General features: G+C 37.1%; 2 protein-coding genes across 4 annotated transcripts in view; one reads left to right on the forward strand and one right to left on the reverse strand.

Annotated features, from left to right (window-relative positions):
* The window catches only part of LOC145991033 (transmembrane 6 superfamily member 1-like), a 115,555-nt gene that overhangs the window by 63,602 nt on the left and 36,061 nt on the right, over positions 1-15,892 (forward strand). For 2 of the 3 annotated variants that reach the window (XM_083126716.1, XM_083126718.1), the window contains exons 3-4: positions 1,368-1,569; positions 7,101-7,398. In XM_083126716.1, the coding sequence (XP_082982842.1) occupies positions 1,368-1,569; positions 7,101-7,398 (500 nt within the window). Of the gene's footprint in view, positions 1-1,367; positions 1,570-7,100; positions 7,399-8,144; positions 8,364-10,344; positions 10,571-15,892 lie in introns of those variants that run through there. The other variant, XM_083126717.1, reaches the window with a different exon arrangement.
* abs (ATP-dependent RNA helicase abstrakt) overlaps positions 12,029-15,892 on the reverse strand; it is a 79,491-nt gene continuing 75,627 nt past the window's right edge. Inside the window, exons 13-14 of the mRNA XM_083126715.1 lie at positions 12,976-13,158; positions 12,029-12,176 (exon numbers count right to left, since the gene is read on the reverse strand). Coding sequence (XP_082982841.1) covers positions 12,040-12,176; positions 12,976-13,158 — 320 coding nt within the window. The 3' untranslated portion in view covers positions 12,029-12,039. The remainder of the gene's footprint in view (positions 12,177-12,975; positions 13,159-15,892) is intronic.

Here is a 15,892-nt window from a genome sequence, read left to right on the forward strand (position 1 = left end):
GCAATCTGCTTTCCTCCATCTTGTTTCAGACGGACGAGCAGGCGGAGAGCGGTTATTAGATTTTCCTTTTCTTCAAGTCGACTTAATTGGAGATTTAGTTCGAACTTTTGATATATTCGGGTGGGATCAATCGGGGAAATTGGGAGATCCGGTGGGTCCGGGTTCTTTATTTCCATCATAATAGGCTTTGTGAAGTTTGGGTACCTTACTTTTGTATCTTCTTCGGAACAAGTAACAGGTAGAGCCAAGGCAGGTTACTGTAAAAACAGAGAAAAAGAAGTAAAACAAGGTTAGTACACAATATGAAAACTGTAATTTTAACAGCCGACTCTACCTACTGTCGCGGACCCCGTTCCCCGTGAAAGACAAGCACTGACGCCGGGCCGCTTGGCGCCGAGTCTCGTAGCGAATGTCAGGGAATGCTCTAGATTTCTATTGTAGAAATCGTAATTGATAATAATAATAATATAATAATAATAATAATGTAATGAATATCTGTCGTATAATTAATGCATGCATAAACACAGAGACACACGGAATGAGTCAAAAAGTCACAGGATACCCTGTTATTTCGGAAACGGAATAGAAATTGAAATCTGAGTAGACAAGCAAACAATGGTATAACTGATCGCATGAAACTCAAACACCTATTTTATTGATCAAGCCCAGCCAGCACTTCGTCTTCTGATGTAATTGCGGAATTCTTTCGTTGTTAGGTTAGGCTTGTTATTGCTCTTTCCACGAAAACAGTCCAGTCAAGGTCGGAGCTTCCCCTTGCCTCCTCCACACCTCCAATTTTTCGACATTTGACCAAAAACAAATTATTTTTTTTAAGAAACCTAAGCCTAACAACAAAAGCATTTAGCCTAACGTCAGAAGACAAATGGCGGGGCTTGACCAAAAGGTTGTTCGAGTCTTGTCCGATGTGCGACCAAGCAAACAAAGGGTGGGAGCCTAGCATTCAGAATATAACTGCAACCTGATCGACATATTGAAATCCGCCATCTTAGATTCAGGTGATTTTTTTCAAATAGGAAGGGAGGGATTGTATGATAAATCAGGCTAGAATCTTCTCAGGAATTAATTCCCTATGTATTCATTATTTATGAACTAAAGTATTACATAATGTGTGGCCCTATAACACCGATGATCTTTCACAGAGCTTTCTTTATATGTGAAAAATTAAATGCCAGCGCCTGTACTGCGGATACCAAACAGCGTTGAAAAGACTTTCAACGAGCCACTTACCAGTCCTCATGTTCTCTACACGCTCTGAAAGCTTGTCGATGTTGTACTGCTATACTATGCATAGTTAGAGTCACACGAGTCATTATTCCCTAAAACTGCTGCTCATCCTTATCTTGCAGGATTCGCTTTCTTCGCATTCACGGCAGTCCCTGACCTCATCATAGGGCTGGAGATGGACGGAGTTGTGTCTGGGTTCATGTCCTGGTACACGGTTTACGGGGAGCCGTACCTCAACTCATCCTGGGGATCAATGGTTACCTACATCGATGGGACGCTCTTCTTCGCCATCTATCTCGTCCTTTGTCTATACGCCAGCAACGGGTGAGGCATGATTCATTCCTCTTATTTACAGAGGTTGCTCACGTTCGTAATTTTTCTCCGTTCAAACTTGAAGCTAATCAGCGGGCCTCTTATGTATCTAGACCATGCCTGTCTAGCGTCCTGCGCATGCGCAAAATAATAAGACGCAGTGATTGGGAGGAGTATCCTCTGCAGCGTCAGTAATTTTGGATATTTTTAAGTGCGTCAAAACAATCCATGAAGTCAAGGAAAATTAGATTAGTTTCTTAATTGGAAGCACCAGCGTCCTATAATCTCGCAACAAAAGACCAGCTCCGAGAGAGAGCATGGCATTTCCTCCCAAAAGACTGCTTCAAATTGAAATTATACGTATATGTGCAATATATAATATTAGGCTGTCATAATTTCCCGGGGTAAACGCTCCTCTTACCCCGGCCGGGCGTCCGTAAGGATTATAATAAGTGAAAGGATTTGAAAATCCCCTTTAAACGGGATATCATCTGGAATTCTGAATTAAATATATTACGTTGTAAAAGATATGCCTCCCCCATCCTATATCCTGAAATACGCACTATCTTGCATAACTTTATGTGTGTTGCCTAACCCTACGGTGATGGCAGAACTTACCATTGGAATTTGCCATTAAAATTCACTCTTCGCCGTATATTTAGGCAACAATCTTTTTTCATGTTATCCACAGTCAAACTCCTCAATTTTGTCTGTGAGGAGTATATATGCTGAAAATAATCTTTCAACAAAAACATAGTCAGTGGTGCAAACTTCAATGCCGAAATGTTAGATTGCAAGACGTGAATGCCACAAAACACCAAAGTGATGCGAAAGTGAGCAAGATCACACAGATCAGATCACTTTGGATTGTACAGGTAACAGTAGCACCAGACATTTTGCTTTCTTTAGAGCTGTGAAAAATCACCATGCACATGGAGGAAGGGAAATCGACAGAGAGTACGTTTCAAACACGTTCGTTATTGAATTTTTTCGTTACCAAACAGAGCAAATGCCTCTGTGTGACAAAAAAAACTGTAAAACCTTTAAAAATATATAAAAAACTAAGAATAGGCTTGATATAGGCACATAAACCTAAAATAGGTTCTAACAAGCAAAACAGTTTTTTTTTAGGCACTATAAAACTTCATCAGTCGTTGCATTTTTTAACGAAACGCTGACATAACTTATTATTTCTTATATACATTTAAAGGAAAAAATTGGTTATAGGCCTAAACTTAAAATCCGAGGTCTATTGAAAGCATTAAAGAAAATGTGTTACGTGTGGGACGCTTTAAAAATGCAACAAAATTTGACTTCATTTGTCTGTGAAGCATGTAGGCTACAGATGCTAATAAGTTTTGTTGGTGAAATATGCAAATCATATGCATTCACATACATTTAAACATTAATGCATTTAAAAACAATAATAATTTCGAGATTCATTCATTTTGTAATTTACATGGAGTAGGACCACTTTTTGTGGAATGCCCTTATTTCATTTTCCTTTATTTAAGATTTATCGGTACTTATATTATGAAAGCTGAAGGGAGTAGGGTTAAAACAGAATCAGTACTCTTTCTGGAACGTCACTGGTTTCCTTACTTCCTTCACTGTTGTTTTTGAGCATATACATTTCACTACTAAGCCGGATAATACGAATTGAAAAACAGAAAGAAAATACGTACTTACCCATCTCTTCTTTTTCAGGAAAGCTAAACTAAATTTCTAACCGCACTCCAGTACATAACAACTCGATTTATCGTTTGACACTGCACTGCAACAAAACACACGTTCGCTACGCACATGTTACGCGAAATAATGTTATTGCTCACTCCCGCATGCAGCGTCACTAAAGACGTCACATTTTACTACAAGACGAAGAATGGCCAATGTACATTCCGCAGTGAAGGGCAGAAAAAACAACTACCAGCGTGTTCTGTTGTCGGTTCTGCAGTATTCCTTCACGTGGAAATTAGGTCAGCACGCCACGAAAAACTACATCCTGTTGGCTATTTCTTTCGTATAGTAGGCACCAAGTTAACTGGCGTGCCCTTGAACATGGGTGGGGAGAGGCATGCACGAGACCCGAAGGAAACCCGTCAACACGGAGTCGCGCCTAAAATAATATGCAATACGCACATCAAGCAAGGTGTTTGGCAAGCTTCCTTGAACGAGAATCCACAGCCCTCAAGGACTACAGGGGTTTTATCTTTACTAGTTGCAGGAGAACTAAGAAGTCACATGAAGCTTGCTTGCTTGCTTTATCGTGGCTCACGCCGCCTATCCTTTGCGGTTTGTAGCCATCGGGACAGCTTTATTTGATCCGACTTCTTCTTGTCTCCTTCAGTCGTTATTCCTTATGGCACCTGCAAAATACACTTTCAATTGTCACGTGAAGCCCACTGCTTCAGTCCGGCGCGAGCACCACTGTCAGTGTTGTCAACGGCAATTACATTTCACTACGCATTGAGACATTTGACTTTATTTTAGTCACGGGCTCCTTGAGATTGTAAAACTGTTAGATTTGGTAATTTTATGATTTATTCTCCAAATTTGTTTTGAGTGTCATGAAATACGGATTTGTATGTTTGGTTCATTTTGTATCGTTTTTCTGGTCTTGAAATCGTAAATCATCTCTCCATGTCATTTTACGTTGTTTGTTAAAATGGGCCACCACTGACGGTTTATTGCTCCCATCTCAAGATTCTAACTAAAAATTATTTTACATATTACTGTCAATGCAGAATGTGGAACTAGATAACTCGCAACAACGTGAACGAACGATGAATTGTTGAAATAGATGACAATAAACATAAACTTTTGTAATGTAAATACTGATTTTATATAGTTTATCGACCGCCGTGCTCTAGTATTCAATAACGTGATGTTAGAAATGTAGTGGTTGAAATAGAAAATGTGCTACACTACACTTAAATTGGGGATACAATTCATATCATTTGCGTATAGTGTGAAGTTTTATAAACAAATAAATACATTTCAGAATGAAATTTACGAAAACAAAACAACCTATCTTCGTGTCATAGAGGAGATAATAACTCTAATCATAATCAAGCCGCAAATTTGTTAACTTTACAAAAAGGAGAGAGGGATATCTTGAGCAATAAATTCGGATATTGAATTGACAAAACAGAAAAATTGAAGCAATATTTTTCAAGCTAAGTACTTCGAAAAACAGACCAGTTCAATGTCGCACAAACCACCGTTGCACAATGTTCCAAAACTGTATTTAAGACAGCACTTGATTAGTGCCCGGTTACGGGTGTCAGCAATACACAAGTTTTCTACCATGGAAGAAATCTAACTTTAATCTGCGATTCCAATTGATTAAACGTGATGGTGGTGAACATTTCTTAATAGTACAGGGTGTCCCACGAACGGCGCAACTGGGAATGAAGAGTGGCGTTACTTTGTAACCGAAACCTGTACATACATAAATCATACACCAAATGTTAGCCCTGTCCAAGTAGATATTTTTAAACATAGAAACAACAAACGGGATGCAGTGTTGTTCATGCAGTGTTGCCAAATGTAAGTGAAACTGTAAATTTATTTTTCCACAAAGCATGGAAAATTGCATGTCAAACATTCGTACGGAAATTTGGACGTCAATTTCCACCTTGGGTAGGTGGACTATTTCGCCATCTATAGTTCAGAGAAGAAAACCGATCGTTTTCGCGTATAGCCAATCCTGAAATGCCTCGTAAAGGGGTACCGGTCCAAATGGGTGTTTTAAAAAAAAAATGAGGTACAGTGGCAACACTGTTGATGTTTGAAGGCAACAAAAGGTGTGTTTAGTGATGGTCTATGACATGGAAATACTGGAAACAGGAAAAAAATAAAATGAAAATTATGGTGAAAAAAGTGTTACTTACCTACTCCTGGCAACTTTTTCACCATAATTTTCATTTTATTTTTTTCCTGTTTCCAGTATTTCCATGTCATAGACCATCACTAAACACACCTTTTGTTGCCTTCAAACATCAACAGTGTTGCCACTGTACCTCATTTTTTTTTTAAAACACCCATTTGGACCGGTACCCCTTTACGAGGCATTTCAGGATTGGCTATACGCGAAAACGATCGGTTTTCTTCTCTGAACTATAGATGGCGAAATAGTCCACCTACCCAAGGTGGAAATTGACGTCCAAATTTCCGTACGAATGTTTGACATGCAATTTTCCATGCTTTGTGGAAAAATAAATTTACAGTTTCACTTACATTTGGCAACACTGCATGAACAACACTGCACCCCTTTTGTTGTTTCTATGTTTAAAAATATCTACTTGGACAGGGCTAACATTTGGTGTATGACTTATGTATGTACAGGTTTCGGTTACAAAGTAACGCCACTCTTAATTCCCAGTTGCGCCGTTCGTGGGACACCCGTTAGAATAAATGATTTCTTGGCTCAAATGTTCCTTGAACAGTTTCGAATCAAAACGTTGGTAACAGTGACTGCATGACTCATGCTCAGACTGTTTATGATCGGAAAGAGAGTTTGCTGTCGGTTAGCTATCTGGCTCTTTGGGAACTTGCAAGGCCTTCAAAACGTAGGCACACAGTTCTTACTCGCTGGCTTGTTAGGCGAGAGAAAGAGACACTTCACTCGGTGGCCAGGCGGCACAGTAGCGAAGATTGGCCGATGTGCAGGGCTCTGATGGATTCCCGGTGGCGTTGTGTTAACGCTGCCGCCTTGTAATCAAGGGGTTTCGTCTTCGATACGCGGTGGAGGCACATAGTGTTCGGCTCCCACTATAAACTGTATGTCTAGTTACGATTAGCCTATCTGTGCATAAATTGAACTTAAAACAAACTTTAACTTTGAAAGTCAGTGAACGATCATTAGTTGACGAAATGACCTGTTTTGGAGGAACGTGGGGAAAATACAACAAACGGAAGTGTAATGTCTGATCACTTGTGGTGTAATGTAAGCTAAATAGCATTAAAAACATTTGTGTACTCACTTTTGGCGCTAATGTGTACCATTGATCATCCACAATTGATTTACCGTATTCATACCATCAGTGTGGTGGCGCTAGTAAATGCTGAATCACACGATTTCTACTGGAATACTGTTATTGGAGCTGGACTAGTTACCATCCTAGAAATCATGGGTGTCAGACTAGTTGCCAGGCTGGTTATGGCGACTACTGAAAGTGTTTACTGAAAGATGCTGAAAGTGTTTGCATGATATCCACACATTTCTGCTTCTGTTTTGCTTCCGCAAACATTATTATTCAATCCATAAAAATCACAGTACAGTTTGAAGGTTCAATGCCTCACGCAGATCTTTCAACTGTAAAGAGAGTTATCTTGGAATGAACTTCCTTCCCAATTCACAAGTTTCACATAATAAAAAACATTAAAAAACGAATTAACCGGAGGCAACTTTTTGCAACATCAAATTAAATTCACTGAGAGAGGAATTTAGGAATGGCAAATTATCATATCTGGTTCAAACATACAATTGTATTCTTACTCATGTAAAAATACCTTCTAATAATTTTATTGCTGTATTTCAGGTGGAACTACCGTCTCTTGGGACTATACTGGAGTGCAGCCATACTTAACAGCATGGTCATTCTCCTCCCTGGTGGATGTTTGAGCAAATCTGGCCTCCAGTGGTGCAGTTTCTTCAACATCCCTTATGTCGTATTTCCAGTTATTGTGGCAGTGAACTGCCTTACACAAACTAGAACGGTGGAGTCTGGGGGTCAAGGTGGAGGAGGACACCGCAGGAGCGGTCTTTCCTTCATTATTGACATCCTGTTGAATCTGCTTCTGCTTCTCTCCTCGCTTGTACTGGTATTAAGAGGCTTGGTAAGTTTGAAAGAAAATCCATAGAGGCTAGAGAAATAACAGTCATTGTAAGATTGTGGACATATACTTTGTTCACTGAACATTGTTCTTCTCTCATCAATAGTAGAAAAATCATTTGCAAACGAGGTGGGAGTATCTTGATCTGATAGTAGAATTGCAACAATTGCATTGCAATCACACCCAATGCCCTTAACAAATGAGGCAGTTACGTAGATGTATAATTGTGTATACTCCGTCATTTACTTCACCCTTCATCAGCTGACCTCCATGACAGCGGTTAGCACAGCCAGGGGTCAAGGGTTTGATCTCAGTCTGAGCACGGGAGTTCTTTGTGAGTGTCTCTTCATCAATTTCATCATATCATCACTCATCCTAATCATCGCGATTAGCCAAAAGTGGCAAAAAAGCGATGCTAGATAACAAAAATTAATCACAGCCTGAAGAGAAAAATGTTAGCTGGGGGGATTCTCCTATGGTTTAACATTGTGGCACTTGACAGCTGGGGGAGGGATGCATTGCAAAATATTGCTAGCTGGGGGATACCCACTCACGTCTCTCATAATTTTTTCCCCTTATCCTATTCATTTTTTGCATAAAAATGTATTTTTTTTCAATCGTTGACTCCCTGCATTTAAAATATTGTGAGTGAACATGTGTTCCTAATAGAAACTCTCTTGTCAAACAACACCAGAAGTGTAAGTGCAATATGAAGTGTCATAAAATTGCTACAATTTCTCTTGTGACAGGCATCAATTGGTAGCCAGCAATCCTTCCCACTATGGTACATGACGGAAGTGGAGAGAGTTCTTCTGCAGGTCGACCCAGCACCATTTGCTCTTGTGCAGGGTCATGTGTGTCTTTATTATTTCCTGCCAGCATACTTTCTCCTCATGTTGGGTCTGTTCAACCCCCACAGAGAGTGGGTGAAAGATCTGGCTGCTCTAACAGCTGGGGCATCTCTGCACGTGAGTACTGCTAATTTCCCTTACACACGTCCTTAAAAAAAATATGTAACTGAACTAGTAGCTTATGCGCCCACAGACGGCATGTTATAACTTACTGAAGAATTATGTGAAAATACTGGCTCAATCTTGAAACGTATCTGGATGTTTGCTACCAGGTTAGCTTGGTAGCTCAGTGGTAGAGCACAGTCAAAGACCGAAGTTCAATCTGTAATTAAGTAACAATTTTCACTAACTGAGCCAATATTGACGCTGATGTATCTTTATGAGCTGATTACACTGGCATCTGTATGAAAAATGAATTTTGTAATTGAATGACAGCTATTTTATGTTTCAGTATAATTCTTTGAATATTTTAAAGCAAACTCTGGTAATTCATAATTGGGAAATGAGACACGTAGCAGTAGATAATTGCAGATAATGCAGTACTCATTTTTTCCACGAAATTGTCTTTTTATTAGTTCTATTAATGTGTGTTTAGCAAGACCAGTAGTGGGTTGGGCCTTTTTTGGCAGGTCCCTCAGATGTCAATGAAAGAATCCAACAACACCTAACAGATGCAAAAAAAAAAAAGCCCAACTCACTACTAGTCTTGCTAAACACATCAAATACAATAGCCATAAAATCCAAAACATACAAGTCAAGCACACCACCCACACACTCGTTGACACCAAATTCAAGGAAATGCATGAAATAGAAATTCAAACCATGTTTATTCAGATGTTCACACACTGAGGAGATGGAATAAACTCTGCTTAATTAGTTTGTTAGGATCAATAGTATGAAACATTCAGTTACATGACTCCCAATGTCATTTTCTTGCAGAGCACCGAATATTGATTCTCAGATCAAATTTCCTTTATTTTGGAAAATTACCTCATTGTTTACATTTCTTCTGATTCCATGAACATCTCCAACCATTCATTATGCATCTGTTTATCTTCTTACTCTCTCTTTCACACACACACAAAGTTACTTTAGTAAATTAATATTTACATATCCATTACATAAAAATAGACTTCATGGCACAACTACACTTTGAGGGCAAAAATCTGCTAGTAGATTTTCATTAGATGGCACGTGGTCAGCATACCGAGTCACATCGACACTGTAGACTGGAGTCCACAACTTGTTGTTTAAAAATATGCCACCAATTGTTCTCATGATGTTGTACCAGCAACAAATTTTGGAACCCCATAGGTATCAAAGCTCACCAAAAGAGAGAATGCTAACTGTTTGACTATTCAGCACCTCTTATAATTCCATTGGCTTTTCTGCTGTAACTGTAGCCCATGTAAGATTCTTCTCTCTAATTTATAGTCATACAGTCAATATTGATGAAGACAATGATGATAAAAATTCATTCAGATGGAACAAAAAATGGTGAATAAACAAAGTTCTTATATTACAAACTAGTATTCAAATTATGTTACAAATGGTAGAGCACTATTCCTAATCACCAGAGTCATATATTTAAGTTAATGAAAGATCGACATTTCGGTACAAAAACTTGGCATATTACGGGATCAAAACTGGTATATAAAATGACATTTAAGTGTTGAAATGAATAATAAAAACCTAAATTTGATTTAAAAACTATATTTATTACACAAAATTAACGTTTCACTTCTAATAGCACGTTTATATAGTTATGAGAATATTAAGTTTATTTCTGTGTAAAGGAGTCCAATTTTGCTTCTCAAATATTTACTGCAGAATTAATTAGTTTTCCTTGATTTCCATAACTCACATGACAATTCAGACCTCAGAAGGTGTCGCATCTGTAAATAAACCCTACATTTTGTGTTTAAGAGTTTATTTCGCATTTTGCAGTTCACTTCGCATCATTTTGGAACAAAACATGATAGTGAAATGCACCTCACACCTTTCAAAATCATGAAAAATTAACACTACAATGTATTATTTCACATTTCGTGTTTTAATCAAAAACGAAATATGATCACTATTCATAATCCATTTCTAGGCTGAAATATGCCAAATAGGAATCTCTCTGTACTGGATGACGGAGCCTGCCCATCAAGTGCCTACTGATGAAACCAACCGCTTTTTCTTCTGGGTGGCCAATCTTCTAGTTGCTGTTGTTCCTCAGCTCATACTTGCAAGAACCTTATGGCCATCAGATTGCAATAACAAGGAGAAGAAGAAGTAGCTAAATATGTTTTGCTTTAAATTCAAAATAAGTAAATAAATTATGTAATAAATAAATGGACTGATATTGTCTTTATGAGAACTACTACTTTTATTCTACTTTTCTCTAATCCACATACTGTATAATTTCACTTACAGGGTAGATACGTACACTATTGCATTGATTGCATACAGTGGTGGCGATTGGGTTCCAAAACTAGGGGGGCAAAGACCAGTTACTTTTCCTTGGTACATAAGGTTTAGCATAGTGAGGGGGCAACTCCCCCCCCCCCCAATTGCTGCCACTGATTGCACACAAGAACTATGTTGTTTTCATTGTACAAGTCAAAATGTTATTTACAACACCCAGAAGCAAATCATTGCTAAACAATGTTCCAAACATGTGAGAATGTGGTTTAAGTCAGTTCATTTTAGCCAATGATAAATCATCAACAGAAATAATTTGTGTGGAATTGACAATAAGTAATTGTTCACGTTTTGTATCTAAATATTTACTTTGTGCTTTTCTGTTTGCAAATCGAATACATCAAGATTCAACTTCATGTTATTCGCCCTTGTCAGTGGTAAAAATTATCAGATGAAGCTTGCTGCAAACATGTACTGAATATGAGTTTCAAAACTTGAACCCTTTCTAACTGATGTGTTTTTGGACAATTAGATTGTAAAACATTAGAAAGATCTCTTGGTTTTAGGCTAACGTAAACAAGGGTACGATACTAAAGAGGAAATGAAAAGCACACTTAATTCAGGACATGAGTGTTACTTTTCTCTCCATAAACTATTTTCTCGTATAATAACTAAGAAATTAAAAGTTAAAAATACAAAACAATAATTTAGCCTGTAGTATTATATGGATGTGAAACTTGGTCCCTTACATTAAAAGAGGAGCATATATTAAGAGTATTTTAAAATAAAATCCTTAGAAAAATATTTGGACCTAAAAGAGATGGAGTGTGAGTGGAGAAGGTTACATAATTTAGAACTGCATAATTTGTATTCATGCCCAGATATTATTAGAATGATTAAATCAAGAAGTCTTAGATGGGCAGGTCATGTGGCACAAATGGGAGGGAAAAGAAGAATTTACAAGATTCTTGTTGGGAAACCTGATGGTAAGAGACCAGTAGGAAGGCCAAGACGAAGATGAGGGATAGTAGGGATAATGTTGAGATGGACCTAAAGGAAATTGGTAAGGATGGAAAAGATTGGATTACTCTTGCCCAGAATAGGGCCAAATAGAAGGCTTGTGTTGCTGCAGACAGAAACCTTCGTGTTTAAAAAGGCTAGCGAGTTAGTTAGATGAGAGAAGAGTGGTCTCTCAAATTCAAACTGTAAGCAGTTCATCTACTGCCATGATAATACAGTATTATTTTTAAGTAAAAAGTATATACATACAAATATTCACATTCTTTTATTCTATATACACACGATTTATGTATAAAATATATATCTTTGCACAATGATACATACATGTGATATACATAAAATAATTATATTCACCATGCTTCGTCTAATAATCTGCAGCATTATTCGCCAAATAATCTCTTCTGCCAATGTTCGATGCTTGCTTGTTCTGGATTGCTTCTAGTTTTGGACAGTCTGTGATTCTATGGCCGAGACCACCGCAATAACTGCAACCACGTTCGTCTGGAAAAATGTAAAAATGATCTTCCTCAGTTTGAACAAGTAATACTATCACCTTCTTTTATAAAGGAGTCAAATCAACGATAAATAACAAGACACACCACTGTGCTGATCAATGTTGTGATTATTGGTCTATTTAGTGTATACATAAAATACTGGTGTGTTTGTTTAGCATCCTGTAGTTCCCATACCTGCAGAAGTTACACAAATATGCCATTTTGCAATTTATCTTACTTGATGCTCAATGAAGTACCAGGTCTTTTTCCTGTTAAAATCTAATATCATGAGATGAAGTTCACTTGATGAAAGAATGTTGATCATTCTTTTTAGCAATAATAGCTGCAAAATGATCAATAACAACAGTTACAGATATAATAGTTTGCTAAAATTCACGAAAATCAGTAGAAATCGTATATAATGCACAATATGAGTTATTGCATGATTTCATGTGCATAAAAGTCTGATTAGGAAGCATCATCTACACCCTGTATTAACATAAAGTTATCTGTGTGATGGTATTTGAAAAAAATCAAAGTCGCTAACTAGCAGCTGGGAAATTTTATTTCAATGCATCAACATGAACCAATGTTATAATAGGCATACACTGACATACATCTTCCCCAAATCATGTGAACAGAAATTTAAAAACGGTTGTGTGCATCTGATACACAACACACACATAAATGCCCATATGCAATTGCAGAATTTGCAAGATAGAAAGCTCAACATGCAAGTGTCTGCAATCATGGAAGTGTGGATTTAGCGGATAACTATATTCAAATCAGTAAAAAATTATAATTACCTCCAAGATCAAGATACTTCTCGTTTTCAGACTGTAGAGCTGCCAGAAAGGGGGGCACCTTTTGCTTGGCTTCAATCTGCAAATGCTTCAGGTCCAACAACACCGATTCATCATTCGATTTGTTGATGAAAGTTGTTGCCAGTCCAGTGCGCTCAGATCTTCCAGTACGTCCAATCCTGTGAACTGTTTAAAAGTAACAAATATTATGTGATTTTATTTGGCTGTGCAGGTGCTGCTTTATAAACTTGAATGCACTTCAAGTTCATATTCAGTATATAAAATTATTTTTGGTATTGCAATGGTGCCTTGCATAACAAACACAATCCATTCCAGGATGAAATTTCTAATGCAGAATGCTGTTTCCCATTGGTTACAATATATGAATAATTTTAATCTGTTTCCAACCCGGTCCAAAATTGTGAAACACCGTAAAAAGAATTGCAGAAAATTTCAAGAACACCACCAATGTTAGAAATGCTAGGAATTTACTAATTTATAAGTTATAGAAAATACAGTACGTACAATACAGTTATAAAAAAATACATTCACTGCACGTACAGAATCTCTCGTTCATTGTTATTTTGGTTTGACGATTCAGCTGATCTTGCTTTTAGTGCATTTATAACAATCGTTTATTACATTAATTGTAGCCAGGTTGCCGTTTGTGGTTTATAATGGACTGGGTTCATTATGTGAGACGTTTTCAGGCCCGTGCATATGTTTATTGTGTGGGATGATACTTCTGCGAAGTGTTCAGGAAAATAAAATAACTTACTGTCGTCAAAAATTTCCATAACCTTTTTATCACTGTAATATACATGAAAGCAAGCGACTTAAGACTAACTTCATACTAGCTTATTTGTCTGAATGCACAGAACCACATGCACAAAATGCATACTCACAATCAGCACTCAAAATGGCGACTTATGAACAGCTATATTATTAGAGGCTTGAATTTTTTGGTGTTATTTTTATCACACCTTGGTGAGATTTTCTTAAAATTCTAATTTATAAAAAACACGCTGTACTCAGTATTAAAATGTGGAACGTTTTAATATAGTTTCTTTGTACTTACTACAGAATATGCGAATAGAGCTTTCCTTTAACTGAAAACATGTAACTTTCAGCAGTTAATGTACATTTTGTTCCTTTGATTGATTGATTTATTTATTTATTAGCATCCATACAACTTTACAAAAGTTTGGAATTGTCACATTGTACATGTACATTTAGAATAAATCTATAAAATTATTGGCATAATATACTCGTAATATAGGAAGAGTCAACTGACTGAAAACATAAATTTCACAAATAAGACAAAACTTCAAGAATGCACAGCTGCAAATTTCCAATTTTTTGTAGAATTTTTCTAAACATATGCATAAAAAGAATTGATGAAAAGCAGTCAAGAGCATGTAAAGACAAAATGTCACTTTATTTTGGAACTTACTATGCATAAAAATATATGTATATAAATTTATCTACTTAACTCGTTTGAACCAGTTTCCAAATTCAAGTACTTAGGAGTAATGCTAACAAATGAAAATTATATTAAAGAGGAAATAAAAAGCAGGCTTAATTCAGGAAATGCATGTTACTTTTCTCTTCATAAACATTTGTCTTCTCGTTTAATATCTAAGAAACTAAAAGTTAAAATATACAAAACAGTAATTTTGCCTGTAATATTATATGGATGCGAAACTTGGTCCCTTACATTGAAAGAGGAACATAAACGTATAGTATTTGAAAATAAGATCTTGAGGAAAATATTTGAGCCTAAAATAGGTGAGGAGACAGGTGAGTGGAGAAGGTTACATAATTTAGAAGTACATAATTTGTATTCATGTCCAGATATTTATTAGAATAATTAAATCAAGAAGACTGAGGTGGACAGGCCATGTGGCACGAATGGGAGAGGAAAGAGGAGTTTACAGGATTCTTGTTGGGAAACCTGATGGTAAGAGACCAGTAGGAAGACCAAGAAGATGATGGAGGGATAATGTTGAGATGAACCTAAAGGAAATTGGTAGGGATGGAAAAGAGTATATAGATCTTGTTCAGGATAGGGACAGATGGAAGGGCTGTATTGCTGCAGCCATGAACCTTCGGGTTCAAGAAGGCTAGAGAGTTAGTTAGTTACTATAAAGCAGTCTTTGGCAACAATCAACATGTTTACTATTATTGTTTATGCAAAAGTGTATGGTCTCTTAAGTATTACAGAAGAAAAAGAAATGTCCAGTGATAGGAAAAAATAATCATCTTTAATGTTTATTAATTATACCAACAGTGTCCATTGATATTGAGACATTGCAGTAAGTTTAATGAAGTACGTACAAAACTGTACTGTTACATTTTTCTGTTGTTGTACTGTTTCCTTGTAATGATTTGATAACTTTATCCCTTCTCATAAATATGTGGGAGGAACAAAACTATTGCTTTGCCAGTGTCAAATAATTGAAATATTTTTAACACATGAACAGAATTTTATGCAGCATTTTCTTCTTAAGTAATCTTTACTAAGGGATTAGTAAATTTCCTGCTAGAGCCCGACGCAGCTTTCTCTGCCGTTGCGGAGATACCAATTTTCGTTTCGTCTCCTCTCTTAGCATCACGTGTTCTACCCTGCTCGCCAACCTTCGCCATTGTTGCCATATTGTCATTCCATTCCTGCACACTCGCGAAAACATCGTTGAAACAATTGAATAGCGCTTCAGCTCGCGGTTCACACCGTTCGGCAGGGACGGTAATGTGGCAATATAACATGGCGTAGTGGTTGCTTCTTTTATGCAGTGCATGTTCATTGGCTAGCTAGTGACTAGTGTTGCCAAATGTAAATATGAAGCACTATTTCTGCTACGGAAGGAGAAAGCCAAAATGACGGTGAGTTTTGTTAAATTGTAAGCACCATATTTTTATT

This window comes from Lepisma saccharinum, chromosome 8 (assembly GCF_977018435.1).
Source record: "Lepisma saccharinum chromosome 8, izLepSacc3.1, whole genome shotgun sequence".
Classification (NCBI taxonomy): domain Eukaryota; kingdom Metazoa; phylum Arthropoda; class Insecta; order Zygentoma; family Lepismatidae; genus Lepisma; species Lepisma saccharinum.